Raw genomic sequence first — 13,759 nt, 5'->3', positions numbered from 1 at the left:
CATTGACAAACGTAATATTAATGATACTATTAATAAAAATAACTATAATAATAAAAATAATTTAAATAATAATGATAATAAAAAATAAAAAAAATGTTTTTTCATTAAATACATCAAGAAGATACAAAAACCAGCAAATTTAAATAGATAAAAATAAAATATAAATGTAAATTATAATATGAACGTCTATTTAATTTAAAAGAGAAAAGCACTTATAAATGAGAAAGCTAACAGGAAAAAAAAAAAGGTAAAAACCACCATTGTGGAGAGAAATGAAGAGGGAGGAGCCAAAACGAGTGGTGGGGGACGCACATAGAGCTTAGCGTGACCCACCATGGGCAGACCTACCGTGACCCAAGTGATTAGAAGCATAAACAGAGTGAACATACATAATAAAGTGCTCAGTGGGTGCAGATCTGGACAGGACCGCAGAATAGAGCGTTTGTGTCCTGACCTGTCGCACTTTGGGGTGGACGGGCGAGGTCCGGTGCAGCAGGATGGCGTGCTGCATGAAGTCCTGGACGCAGGACGACTCGATCTCCTCCAGAAACGATCCGCTCGCCTTCCTCCACGAGCGGAAGTAAAGCTCGGCCACGTCGTCCGCCAAAGCCCTGCGGCACGGGCGGAGAGAGAACGTGTTAAATAGCGATTCTAGAGCTCGGTAGCGTGAAGCTGCGCACACTCACTTGGGTAAGAACTGCAGCTGGTTCTTGATGGTCTCGTGGATCATCCTGACGAAGTCGACGTCCCAGCCGAACAGGAACGAGAGGAAACGCTTCCCCTGAGGAACATGAAACCAATTTTACACTATATGGACCAAAAGTATTGGGACGCCCCTTCTATTGATTATTGAATGTGTGTGTTTTAGCCACAACCGTTACTAACAGGTAGGGATGTAACGATGCACCACAAGACAGTTAATAATCGATTCAAAAAGTCCACGATTCAAATCGATTTGATCGTGTTGTTTATTAGGATTTTAACGTCATGTTTTACACTTCGTTTACAATCACTGACAGGAGACGGTAGTTACTCGTCACACAAGATTAATCAGTTCACAAGTTTAATATCGAACACAGTCGTGGACAATTTTGTATCTCCAGTTCACCTCACTTGCACGTCTTTGGACTGTGGGAGGAAACCGGAACACCCGGAGGACACGGGGAGAACATGCAAACTCCACACAGGAAGGACCCGGACCGTCCAACCTGGGGATCGAACCCAGGACCTTCTCGCTGTGAGGCGAAAGTGCTAATCACTCAGCCACCGTGCCGCCCGATTTGACGTGTAAAATGAATCGATATTCCCTTTGAACAGCAGAGGGCGCTGGCGCTATACACCTCGCCTGGTTGACGTCACCGGCGCTATACGCCCGGTTGCCAGATTCGGGGTTTTTCAGCCGAATTGGGCTAAATTCAAAATTGTTTTGCATAGTTTGATAAATAAAAGAGAAGCACAAATACAGGATTTTATTTTATTTTTTAAAGAGAAATAATAAAAGGAAACTTTGTCATAATTTGTCTTCAATTTCATTTTAAAAACTAGGAAAAAATTCGTATCGTGATTCGCATCGCATTGTGGGTAGAGTGTATCGTTACATCCCTACTAACAGGTCAATACATCTGAAATACAGGAAATTATATGCTTCAGACTTTGCAGCAACACTTTAGGGAAGGCCCTTTTCTGGTTCGGTTTAAAGAAACTCCAGTGTCCTGTACAGAGTCCTGACCTCAGCACCACTGAACAGCTCTGGAATGAAATGGAACCATTAGAGCCCATAACAAAGCTTCCATCTTTTACCTGAGAAGCTTCTCAGAAGAGCGACTGTAGAGGTCACATAGAGGTCACTCTATTTTAATAGGACGTCCAGCAAGCTCATGGTCAGGTGTCCCCACACACACGCACACGTACACACACACACCTACCTCCTCTCGTTTGATGTGGTTGGTGCTGAGGAAGCACTGCAGCAGGGGCCCGGCGATGTAGCGCCCCCTGTCGGAATCGAAGTCCACGCTGAGCAGAACCTCACGCAGAGAATAGAGCCGGTTTAGCTCGCTCAGCTGAGAAGAAACACAACACGACACGGGATAAAGAGCGGCCAGCGATGAGGAGACACTGACACGCCCACACACGGGCGCTGTACTGGGGTATCTGGTACCAGTAGCTGCCTCAGAAGAGAGGATTCTAATAAGGCATGGAGTGACATGACTCGGACTCTAGCCTAAAGACTCGTGACTCGACTCAGACTCTAGCCTAAAGACTCGTGACTCGACTCGGACCTTAGCCTAAAGACTCGTGACTCGACTCGGACTCTAGCCTAAAGACTCGTGACTCGACTCGGACCCTAGCCTAAAGACTCGTGACTTGACTCGGACTCTAGCCTAAAGACTCGTGACTCGACTCAGACTCTAGCCTAAAGACTCGTGACTCGACTCGGACCTTAGCCTAAAGACTCGTGACTCGACTCGGACTCTAGCCTAAAGACCCGTGACTCGACTCGGACCCTAGCCTAAAGACTCGTGACTTGACTCAGACTCTAGCCTAAAGACTCGTGACTGGACTCTGACTCTAGCCTAAAGACTCGTGACTTGACTCGGACCTTAGCCTAAAGACTCGTGACATGACTCAGACTCTAGCCTAAAGACTCGTGACTCGACTCGGACCCTAGCCTAAAGACTCGTGACTTGACTCGGACTCTAGCCTAAAGACCCATTACTCGACTCAGACTCTAGTCTAAAGACTCATGACTCGACTCGGACTCTAGCCTAAAGACTCGTGACTTGACTCGGACTCTAGCCTAAAGACCCATTACTCGACTCAGACTCTAGTCTAAAGACTCATGACTCGACTCAGACTCTAGCCTAAAGACTCGTGACTCGACTCAGACTCTAGCCTAAAGACTCGTGACTCGACTCAGACTCTAGTCTAAAGACTCGTGACTCGACTTAGACTCTAGCCTAAAGACTCGTGACTCGACTCAGACTCTAGTCTAAAGACTCGTGACTCGACCTTTAGCCGAAAGACTCGTGACTCGACTCGGACCTTAGCCTAAAGACTCGTGACTCGACTCGGACTCTAGCCTAAAGACTCGTGACTCGACTCGGACCCTAGCCTAAAGACTCGTGACTTGACTCGGACTCTAGCCTAAAGACTCGTGACTCGACTCAGACTCTAGCCTAAAGACTCGTGACTCGACTCGGACCTTAGCCTAAAGACTCGTGACTCGACTCGGACTCTAGCCTAAAGACCCGTGACTCGACTCGGACCCTAGCCTAAAGACTCGTGACTTGACTCAGACTCTAGCCTAAAGACTCGTGACTGGACTCTGACTCTAGCCTAAAGACTCGTGACTTGACTCGGACCTTAGCCTAAAGACTCGTGACATGACTCAGACTTTAGCCTAAAGACTCGTGACTCGACTCGGACCCTAGCCTAAAGACTCGTGACTTGACTCGGACTCTAGCCTAAAGACCCATTACTCGACTCAGACTCTAGTCTAAAGACTCATGACTCGACTCGGACTCTAGCCTAAAGACTCGTGACTTGACTCGGACTCTAGCCTAAAGACCCATTACTCGACTCAGACTCTAGTCTAAAGACTCATGACTCGACTCAGACTCTAGCCTAAAGACTCGTGACTCGACTCAGACTCTAGCCTAAAGACTCGTGACTCGACTCAGACTCTAGTCTAAAGACTCGTGACTCGACTTAGACTCTAGCCTAAAGACTCGTGACTCGACTCAGACTCTAGTCTAAAGACTCGTGACTCGACCTTTAGCCGAAAGACTCGTGACTCGACTCGGACTCTACCCTAAAGACTCGTGACTCGACTCGGACTCTAGCCGAAAGACTCGTGACTCGACTCGGACTCTACCCTAAAGACTCGTGACTGGATTCGAACTCTAGTCTAAAGACTCGTGACTCGACTCGGACTCTAGCCTAAAAACTCGTGACTCGACTCGGACTCTAGCCTAAAGACTCGTGACTCGACTCGGACTCTAGCCTAAAGACTCGTGACTCGACTCGGAATCTAGTCTTAAGACTCATGACTCGACTCGGACTCTAGCCTAAAGACTCGTGACTCGACTCGGAAGATTTGTGACTCGGACTCTAGTCTAAAGACTCGTGACTCGACTCGGACTCTAGGCTAAAGACTCGTGACTCGACTCGGACTCTAGGCTAAAGACTCGTGACTCAACTCGGAATCTAGTCTTAAGACTCGTGACTCGACTCGGAAGATTTGTGACTCGGACTCTAGTCTAAAGACTCGTGACTCGACTCGGACTCTAGGCTAAAGACTCGTGACTCGACTCGGACTCTAGGCTAAAGACTCGTGACTCAACTCGGAATCTAGTCTTAAGACTCGTGACTCGACTCGGACTCTAAGCTAAAGACTCGTGACTCGACTCGGAATCTAGTCTTAAGACTCATGACTAGACTCGGACTCTAGGCTAAAGCCTCGTGACTCGACTCTGACTCTAGGCTAAAGCCTCGTGACTCGACTCTGACTCTAGCCTAAAGACTCGTGACTTGACTCTGACTCTAGTCTAAAGACTCGTGACTCGACTCTGACTCTAGCCTAAAGACTCGTGACTCGACTCTGACTCTAGGCTAAAGACTCGTGACTCGACTCGGAATCTAGTCTTAAGACTCGTGACTCGACTCGGACTCTAGTCTAAAGCCTCGTGACTCGACTCGGACTCTAGTCTAAAGACTCGTGACTCGACTCTGACTCTAGCCTAAAGACTCGTGACTCGACTCGGACTCGTATTTTGTGACTTGTGAACATCTCTGCACCATGTCTGCAACACACCCTGAACACTTTAATCTCTGGGTGGAGTGTTTATATAGCATGTTTATATATGCTATATAACATCAATACATCACAGCTGAAGTAGATGAAGGCTGGTTATCCAGTCCTGATGGGTTCATCATGTTGTTACCCAACTTTAGGTCCTAGGGCCTGGCAGCAGGTTTTAAGATCAGTAATATTCACACACACACACGGTACCGTTTTCTTAAGTGTGACCGTGCTCTCCAAACAGGCGACGAACGCGGTCCAACCGAGCTCCTCCTTCCCCTGTAGGCCCTGCCTCCACCAGCACTCGAACAGCCAGTGTATGGCCTGCTGCAGCGGCATCTCGGTCAGGGGCAAACAGCTCTCGATAGCTGCCGGAAAGAACATAGGCCACATGATTTCATCTGCAGCATCTAGCAGACGCTTTTATCCAAAGCGACGTACAATGATGACAATTTGAGTGATCAGGGTTAAGGGCCTTGCTCAGGGGCCCAACAGTGGCAACTTGGTGCTGCTCTGTGCAGAATGATTAAGATCTTACTGTTGAGCGTGTGAGCGCACTCCAGCAGGTCAATGTAAGTGTCACCGCTCTGTATCACGTCCACACACACCGTACACACCAGGGTGACGCCGTCCAGCACAGCCATGGTGTGTTTCTGTTCAGGTACAGGACAGAGAGAGAGAGACGTTTCATATATTCAGTCAAAAATCTGAAGGCCAGTGAGGGTTGATAAATAAATAGACAGACAGACAGACAAATAGACAGATAGATACATAGACTATAGATAGATTAGATAGACAGACAGATAGACAGACAGACTATAGACAGATAGATCCAATAAAAAGACAGACAGACAGACAGATAGACTATAGATAGATAGATAGATAGATAGATAGATAGATAGATAGATAGATAGATAGATAGATAGATAGATAGACAGAAAGACAGACAGATAGAGACAGAGAAATAGATAGATAGACAGACAGATAGACAGACGGACAGACAGATAGATAGATAGACAGATAGATAGAGACAGACAGAGAGATAGACTATAGATAGATTAGATAGACAGACAGCTAGACAGACAGACAAAAGACAGACAGATCCAATAGATAGACAGACAGACTATAGACAGATAGATAGATAGATAGACAGATAGATAGAGACAGACAGATAGCTAGACAGACAGAGAGATAGATAGACTATAGATAGATTAGATAGACAGACAGACAGCTAGACAGACAGACTAAAGACAGACAGATCCAATAGATAGACAGACAGAGAGATAGATAGACTATAGATTAGACAGACAGCTAGACAGACAGACTAAAGACAGACAGATCCCATATATATATATAGACAGACAGACTATAGACTGATAAAGATAGACAGACAGACAGATTCGAGAGGACAGATCGAGAGAGAGAGAGAGAGAGAGAGAGAGAGAGAGAGAGAGAGAGAGAGCTCTCGTTGTGTACACACAGTTCTGCTGAGCAAACATAAAACGACTTTATGGAGGTTTTAACTAAAAGAAAGACAATTACGTATAATTATTTAAAAGCTTAACATTTAAAATACGATCTTAGCGTGATGGTGCTGGTTTGTGGCAGTTTATTCAAACTTGTCTTTGTGAAGATGTGACATAAATGTTTGTCCCAGTGGCTATGAAGAACGTTCCTGACACCGACGCGGCTCAGCGTGGCTACAATAAAACACCATAAAAGAGGTGAAGCGGTGGAAGAAGGACCGACGGACTCTCCGACCCACCAGTTCATCCGACCGCTCCACCTCCATGTCGTCCCCGCTGTCCTCCTCCAGTCCGGTGATCCAGCGCTCGGCAGGGTACGAGGTCAGCGCGTGTTTCAGTAGCGCCGCCAGCCTCGCCCACAGATCCTGCCTCTGATTCCTCTGCAGCTCCTGCACCAGCTCGGCCAGGTCCAACGGCGCCGACGCATCTTTCTGATCATATAAAACATAAACAATCGTGACCAATTACACATTGTGAATCCTTAGACGCTGATCAGGAAGAGCCCCCCCTCCCAAACGTGTCCAATCAGCAGCCGCTTCCGGTTCTGCACACACACACACAGTCGTATGGTGTACGGAGAGACACGCTAAGCTCCGCTCCACCCCCCCCCAAATTCCATAGGCGCTCAAAACAGTGCTGTCCATCGCATTTCACTGAGTGAAGAGACCAGTTGTGTTACCAAACAAGCGTGTGGACTCCAGACAGGACGAAGTTAACACCTACGTGCAGTCTGATGAAGTTTAGAAAGTGGTGCACGTTGTCCTGATGCACAGACCCCACAAACTCCTTCCGCTTGGACATCTTCTCAGTTCAGAACCTCAAACGCACTGCAAACAGGAGAAAAAGAAAAAGAGCTCACAACATTAAAACCACCTCCTTGTTTCTACACTCACTGTCCATGTTATCAGCTCCACTTACCATATAGAAGCACTTTGTAGTTCTACAATTACTGACTGTAGTCCATCTGTTTCTTTACATACTTTGTTACCCCCCTTTCATGCTGTTCTTCAATGGTCAGGACCACCACAGAGCAGGTATTACTTAGGTGGTGGATCATTCTCAGCACTGCAGTGACACTGACATGGTGGTGGTGTGTTAGTGTGTGTTGTGCTGGTATGAGTGGACCAGACACAGCAGTGCTGCTGGAGTTACTGTGTCCACTCACTGTCCACTCTATTAGACACTCCTACCTAGTCGGTCCACCCTGTAGATGTAAAGTCAGAGACGATCGCTCATCTACTGCTGCTGTTTGAGTCGTTCATCTTCTAGACCTTCATCAGTGGTCACAGGACGCTGCCCACGGGGCGCTGTCGGCTGGATGTTTTTGGTTGGTGGACCATTCTCAGTCCAGCAGTGACAGTGAAGTGTTTAAAAACTCCATCAGCTCATACCAGCACAACACACACTAACACACCACCACCATGTCAGTGTCACTGCAGTGCTGAGAATGATCCACCACCTAAATAATACCTGCTCTGTGGTGGTCCTGTGGGGGTCCTGACCATTGAAGAACAGCATGAAAGGGGGTAACAAAGCATGCAGAGAAACAGATGGACTACAGTCAGTAATTGTAGAACTACAAAGTGCTTCTATATGGTAAGTGGAGCTGATAAAATGGACAGTGAGTGTAGAAACAAGGAGGTGGTTTTAATGTTATAGCAATTTTACTGCTATTTAAAATAAAAAATAAAAAACAACTTTAATTATTAATAGAATTTAAAAATATATTTTATTGCATTAAAGAAGCAAAAAAACGACCAGCAATTGTATAAATTATTAATAACAAAAATCAACCACCACTATTAAAATTATAATGAATATAAAAATGGCAATTTATGACAATAAATAATTAATAATTAATTATTAATAGTAATGATAGTTGAAGTTGCCATGGTGATGGTGGACGCTGGCGCATTTGGCTGCCGCTACCGTTACCGTATTTTACCGTATTTTATTGTATTTTTATCGTTTTTCGTTTTCATCTTTTTACACACCTTGTGGATCTATTTCTTTTATGTTACTTTTGATACTTTTATTTGTGCTTTTGATACTTTTTGTTCTTTCTACTGTACATCGCGTCTGCGGCCGGTGGTGAACGGTGGATGAGTTTTCCTGGGATCGGCACGATGTTGAACTATTCCGTTGACCAGCTGAGGAAGTTCAACAACTGCACTACTCCATCGTGTATTTCAGTCATCAAACAGCTTGGACTCCTTCGCCGGCCTCGTTATATTCACAGGGGCTCCCGGAGAAAGCTTGTTTATCTTCGAAACGGTAACGCTATTCCGTCCTTCTGGTCAGCCGTGCGCACTGTCGCTCCGCAAACACGTCATCAGAGCGCTGCTGCCTTGCACACCAGTAGCGGTGTAGTCTCCATGACAACGCTGTCCACGGAGTGGGATGGGAAACGCGGAGTGGACTTAGCAAATCTCCGTTCTCTTCCTCGTTCCTCACAGCCAACTACACAACAATACCACTTGAAAATGGCATTGCTTAATGTTCGTTCACTCAACACAAAAAGTACTGTACTCAGTGAATTTATATCTGACAGTGAACTAGACTTTTTCTGTCTCACTGAAACTTGGCATAAACCCTTGGATTATTTTACGTTAAATCAGACCACGCCAATGGGATACTCGTATATTGATGAACCTCGTATGGAAGGGCGAGGTGGTGGTGTTGCTGCAGTCTATAGGGATGATATTAAAATAACCACTTTGTCTTTTCCTGCTGCTCTTTCTTTTGAACACCTGGCTTTCAAGTTGTCAGGGCCTACTCCTCTGGTCACTGCTGTAGTTTATCGTCCGCCAAAGCCAAACGCTTCCTTTCTCTCTGATTTTTCAGATTTTTTAACCCAGCTTAGTGCCCTCTCATCCTCTGTACTGCTTATGGGTGATTTTAACATCCATATTGATGACAACAACTGTAAATTTGCCAGGGAATTTTTGGAATTGTTACAGTGTTTTAATTTCACACAACATATACATTTTCCAACTCATAAAAAAGGTCATACTCTTGACCTTGTCTGCTCTACTGGTGTCCTAGTTCATCAGCCGTCCAGCCATGACCTTACTGTCTCTGATCATTTGACAATCATCATGGACATTGAGGTCACTAGGCCCATCACTAGAGCTAAACGTAAAATATCCTTCAGGAATCTTCAATATATCTCTCCCTCTGCTTTCTCAGATTCTCTTGTTAAAAAGATGTCTGTCTGTCCTGTACTGTCTAGTAATTCATCTGACCTTGTCGATTACTATAATGACATACTCGCCTCATGTCTTGATGAGCTGGCTCCTTTGAGAACCAAATTTGTTTCATTTAGTCATTCTGCACCATGGTACACAATTGAGCTTCACCAAATGAAATCCCGTAAACGCCAGCTTGAAAGACTTTATAAGAAAACCGGTCTAACAGTACATTATCAGATTTATTCTGATTATCTTCAACATTACAAAGACGCTCTTACGGCAGCCCGATCCACTTACTATTCCGAACTCATACATGCTGGATCAACAAATCCTAAGACTCTCTTTTCCACAATAAATAAACTTCTCAAACCAGTTGACAATACTACCAATTCCTTTACAGTTGACAAGTGTAACTCTTACCTCTCATTTTTTCAAACAAAAGTTGAGAATATCCACAATTTTCTGACAGTTTCCCCTGTCATCTCTGTTTCTCCGCCTATCTCATCTCAATTTATTACCCAGCCTCTGTCTCAGTTCTCACCTGTGTCTCTTTTGGACCTATCTGAGATCTTAACAGGGATGCGAAGCTCCACTTGTGTTTTGGATCCTGCTCCATCAAAACTTGTTAAGGGTTGTTTTCCAGTTATCTCATCACTTATCACAGAGATAATCAATTCCTCTCTTAGTTCTGGCTCAGTCTCTCAATCACTCAAATTGGCTGCTGTTACTCCCATACTTAAAAAACCTGGACTTGACTCTAACATTATGAGTAACTTTCGGCCCATTTCCAATCTTCCATTTCTGTCGAAAATACTGGAACGTGTTGTTGCCTCACAGCTCAAAGATCACCTAAATTCCAATAATCTATTTGAATCATTTCAGTCTGGTTTCCGCCCCCAGCACAGCACTGAGTCAGCCCTCCTCAAAGTCACAAATGACCTTCTTCTTTCCTCAGACTCTGGACAAATTAATATTCTCGTCCTCCTTGATCTTACTGCAGCTTTTGACACCATTAATCACTCCATTCTTCTGTCCCGCCTTGAATCCTCTGTCAACATCACTGGTACTGCCCTTTTGTGGTTAAGGTCATATCTCATAAACAGACAACAGTTTGTTAATATCAACAATTGTAGTTCTGCCATTGCTCCACTGTCCCAAGGCGTTCCCCAAGGCTCAGTGTTAGGTCCCCTTTTGTTTATTCTTTATATGCTCCCCCTTGGTGACATCATACGTCGGCATGGTTTACATTTCCACTGCTATGCTGATGATATTCAGCTTTACATCTCCTCCAAATCCATTAATACTGAACTTCACTCCACTCTGACAAATTGCATCACTGAAATGAAATTGTGGATGAAAGCTAATTTCCTCAAATTAAACTGTGAAAAATCAGATATGATCATCGTAGGTCCTACAACCCTGGCAAAAACCACAAAAAATTTTCAAATTACCATTGATAATGACACTTTGTCTCCGTCTTCTAACATCCGAAATCTTGGTGTAATTTTTGATAGCAACCTCTCTTTTGACCGCCATGTAAATCACATCACCAAAACTGCTTTCTTTCATCTAAAAAACATAGCACGTCTACGTCCATCACTCTCCTTTTCTGCCGCCGAAACCTTGATTCATGCTTTTATTACATCCAGAATTGATTATTGCAATAGTATCCTTTATGGTACATCTAACAAAATCCTAAAAAAACTTCAGTATATCCAGAATTCAGCTGCTCGCCTCCTTACTCATACTCGCTCCTGTGATCATATTACACCTGTTCTACAAAAACTTCATTGGCTTCCCGTTGCTCAACGCATTCAATTCAAAATTCTTCTATTCACTCACAAAGCTCTCCATAATCAGGCCCCATCCTACCTCACCGACCTGCTCCATCAGCACATTCCCTCCCGTAGCCTTCGCTCTTCTGAGGCTAACCTACTGTCCATACCCTCTAGGACCAAGCACCGGACCTGGGGTGACAGGGCCTTTTCCATAGCTGCTCCATCTTTATGGAATGCTCTCCCCAAACACCTACGAGATTGTCCTGACCTGTCCAAATTCAAGTCACTTCTCAAAACTCATCTATTCAGAGTGGCATTTAACTTGTAACAACACAAAATAAATGCTTTTATTTTTGCTATTCTTTTTAATAGTTTTTATACTTAGATCACGACAGAAATGTGAAGTCCTAGATCCTAAAACTTGTAAAGTTTTCAGTTTCCTGATTGCATGTAAATCTGTCCTGTTTCTGTCTAATTTTAAGAAATTGTTCTATATTTGTTGTTCTCTCTCATAATTTAGCTAATTTTTAATGAACTGTCTTATGCTGCTCTCTTTGTTTTTATCTTAATTATTCTTGATGTTGATGTACTATTTTGATTTTGTACTATGATTTGTATGGTGTATGTACGTATTTGTTTTGATTATTTGTCTTATGTAAAGCGTCTTTGAGTATCTTGAAAAGCGCTATATAAATAAAATGTATTATTATTATTATTATTAACTTATTATATATTATATAACCGCTATATGGTTTGTTATTAAACCAGAGCTAGACAGATAAAGTAATTAAAGAACAGATATCTAATAACAGTAATAAAGTAAATAGTATAATAATAATAATAATAAAAAAAATAATAATAATAATATAAACGTTTTGAGCTGACAGCGAAGTTCATGCTAACCTGCTAACAGTTAGCAGCGACGCTACCATAGTAACAGCATTAAATTATCGTGTTTATTTAAAACCGATGTAAAATCTCTACTTATTTCAGCATAAATAAACACGGAGCTAAACTGTATTAGATTAAATAAAGGTTTTATTCTGTATATTTTATGTAAATACTCGCTTGCTCACAAACTCACCGCTGAACCGCTCCGTCTCCGCGCGCAAAACTCAAACTGCGTCATGACGTAAACACGTCACGCGCCAAGACCGTTACTGCGCTCACGTAAAAGAAACAGCGCCGCCGCCGGCCGACCTGAGAACTGCAACCAGGGAGCATCAACCTGGGAACATCAACCTGAGAACATCAACCTGAGAACATCAACCTGAGAACATCAACCTGAGAACATTAACCTGAGAACATCAACCTGAGAACATTAACCTGAGAACATCAACCTGGGAACATTAACCTGAGAACATCAACCTGAGAACATCAACCTGAGAACATCAACCTGGGAACATCAACCTGAGAACATTAACCTGGGAACATTAACCTGAGAACATTAACCTGAGAACATCAACCTGAGAACATTAACCTGAGAACATCAACCTGGGAACATTAACCTGAGAACATCAACCTGAGAACATTAACCTGAGAACATCAACCTGAGAACATTAACCTGAGAACATCAACCTGGGAACATTAACCTGAGAACATCAACCTGAGAACATTAACCTGAGAACATCAACCTGAGAACATCAACCTGGGAACATCAACCTGAGAACATCAACCTGGGATCATCAACCTGAGAACATCAACCTGAGAACATCAACCTGAGAACATCAACCAGGGAGCATCAACCTGGGAACATCAACCTGAGGACATCAACCTGAGAACATCAACCTGAGAACATCAACCAGGGAGCATCAACCTGGGAACATCAACCTGAGAACATCAACCTGAGAACATTAACCTGAGAAAATCAACCTGAGAACATCAACCTGGGAACATCAACCTGAGGACATCAACCTGAGAACATCAACCTGAGAACATTAACCTGAGAAAATCAACCTGAGAACATTAACCTGAGAAAATCAACCTGAGGACATCAACCTGAGAACATCAACCTGGGAACATTAACCTGAGAAAATCAACCTGAGGACATCAACCTGAGAACTGCAACCAGGGAGCATCAACCTGGGAACATCAACCTGAGAACATCAACCTGAGAACATCAACCTGAAAACATCAACCTGAGAACATCAACCTGAGGACATCAACCTGAGAACATCAACCTGGGAACATTAACCTGAGAACATCAACCTGAGAAAATCAACCTGAGGACATCAACCTGGGAACATCAACCTGAGAACATCAACCTGGGAACATTAACCTGAGGACATCAACCTGAGGACATCAACCTGGGAACATCAACCTGAAAACATCAACCTGAGGACATCAACCTGAGAACATCAACCTGAGAACATCAACCTGGGAACATTAACCTGAGAACATCAACCTGAGAACATCAACCTGAGAACATCAACCTGGGAACATCAACCTGAGAACATTAACCTG

General features: G+C 43.9%; 1 protein-coding gene across 1 annotated transcript in view; it reads right to left on the bottom strand.

Moving 5' to 3' along the window:
* ncapg2 (non-SMC condensin II complex, subunit G2) overlaps positions 1-12,422 on the bottom strand; it is a 36,382-nt gene extending 23,960 nt beyond the window's left edge. Inside the window, exons 1-8 of the mRNA XM_062994510.1 lie at positions 12,381-12,422; positions 7,051-7,154; positions 6,567-6,758; positions 5,340-5,454; positions 5,012-5,169; positions 1,926-2,060; positions 687-781; positions 455-611 (exon numbers count right to left, since the gene is read on the bottom strand). Coding sequence (XP_062850580.1) covers positions 455-611; positions 687-781; positions 1,926-2,060; positions 5,012-5,169; positions 5,340-5,454; positions 6,567-6,758; positions 7,051-7,128 — 930 coding nt within the window. The 5' untranslated portion in view covers positions 7,129-7,154; positions 12,381-12,422. The remainder of the gene's footprint in view (positions 1-454; positions 612-686; positions 782-1,925; positions 2,061-5,011; positions 5,170-5,339; positions 5,455-6,566; positions 6,759-7,050; positions 7,155-12,380) is intronic.
* Between the last annotated feature and the right edge of the window lie 1,337 nt (positions 12,423-13,759).

Source organism: Trichomycterus rosablanca, chromosome 4 (assembly GCF_030014385.1).
Source record: "Trichomycterus rosablanca isolate fTriRos1 chromosome 4, fTriRos1.hap1, whole genome shotgun sequence".
In the NCBI taxonomy this organism is placed as follows: domain Eukaryota; kingdom Metazoa; phylum Chordata; class Actinopteri; order Siluriformes; family Trichomycteridae; genus Trichomycterus; species Trichomycterus rosablanca.
Note: the sequence above shows the minus strand (reverse complement) of the source record. Positions and strands in the feature narration are given on the sequence as shown.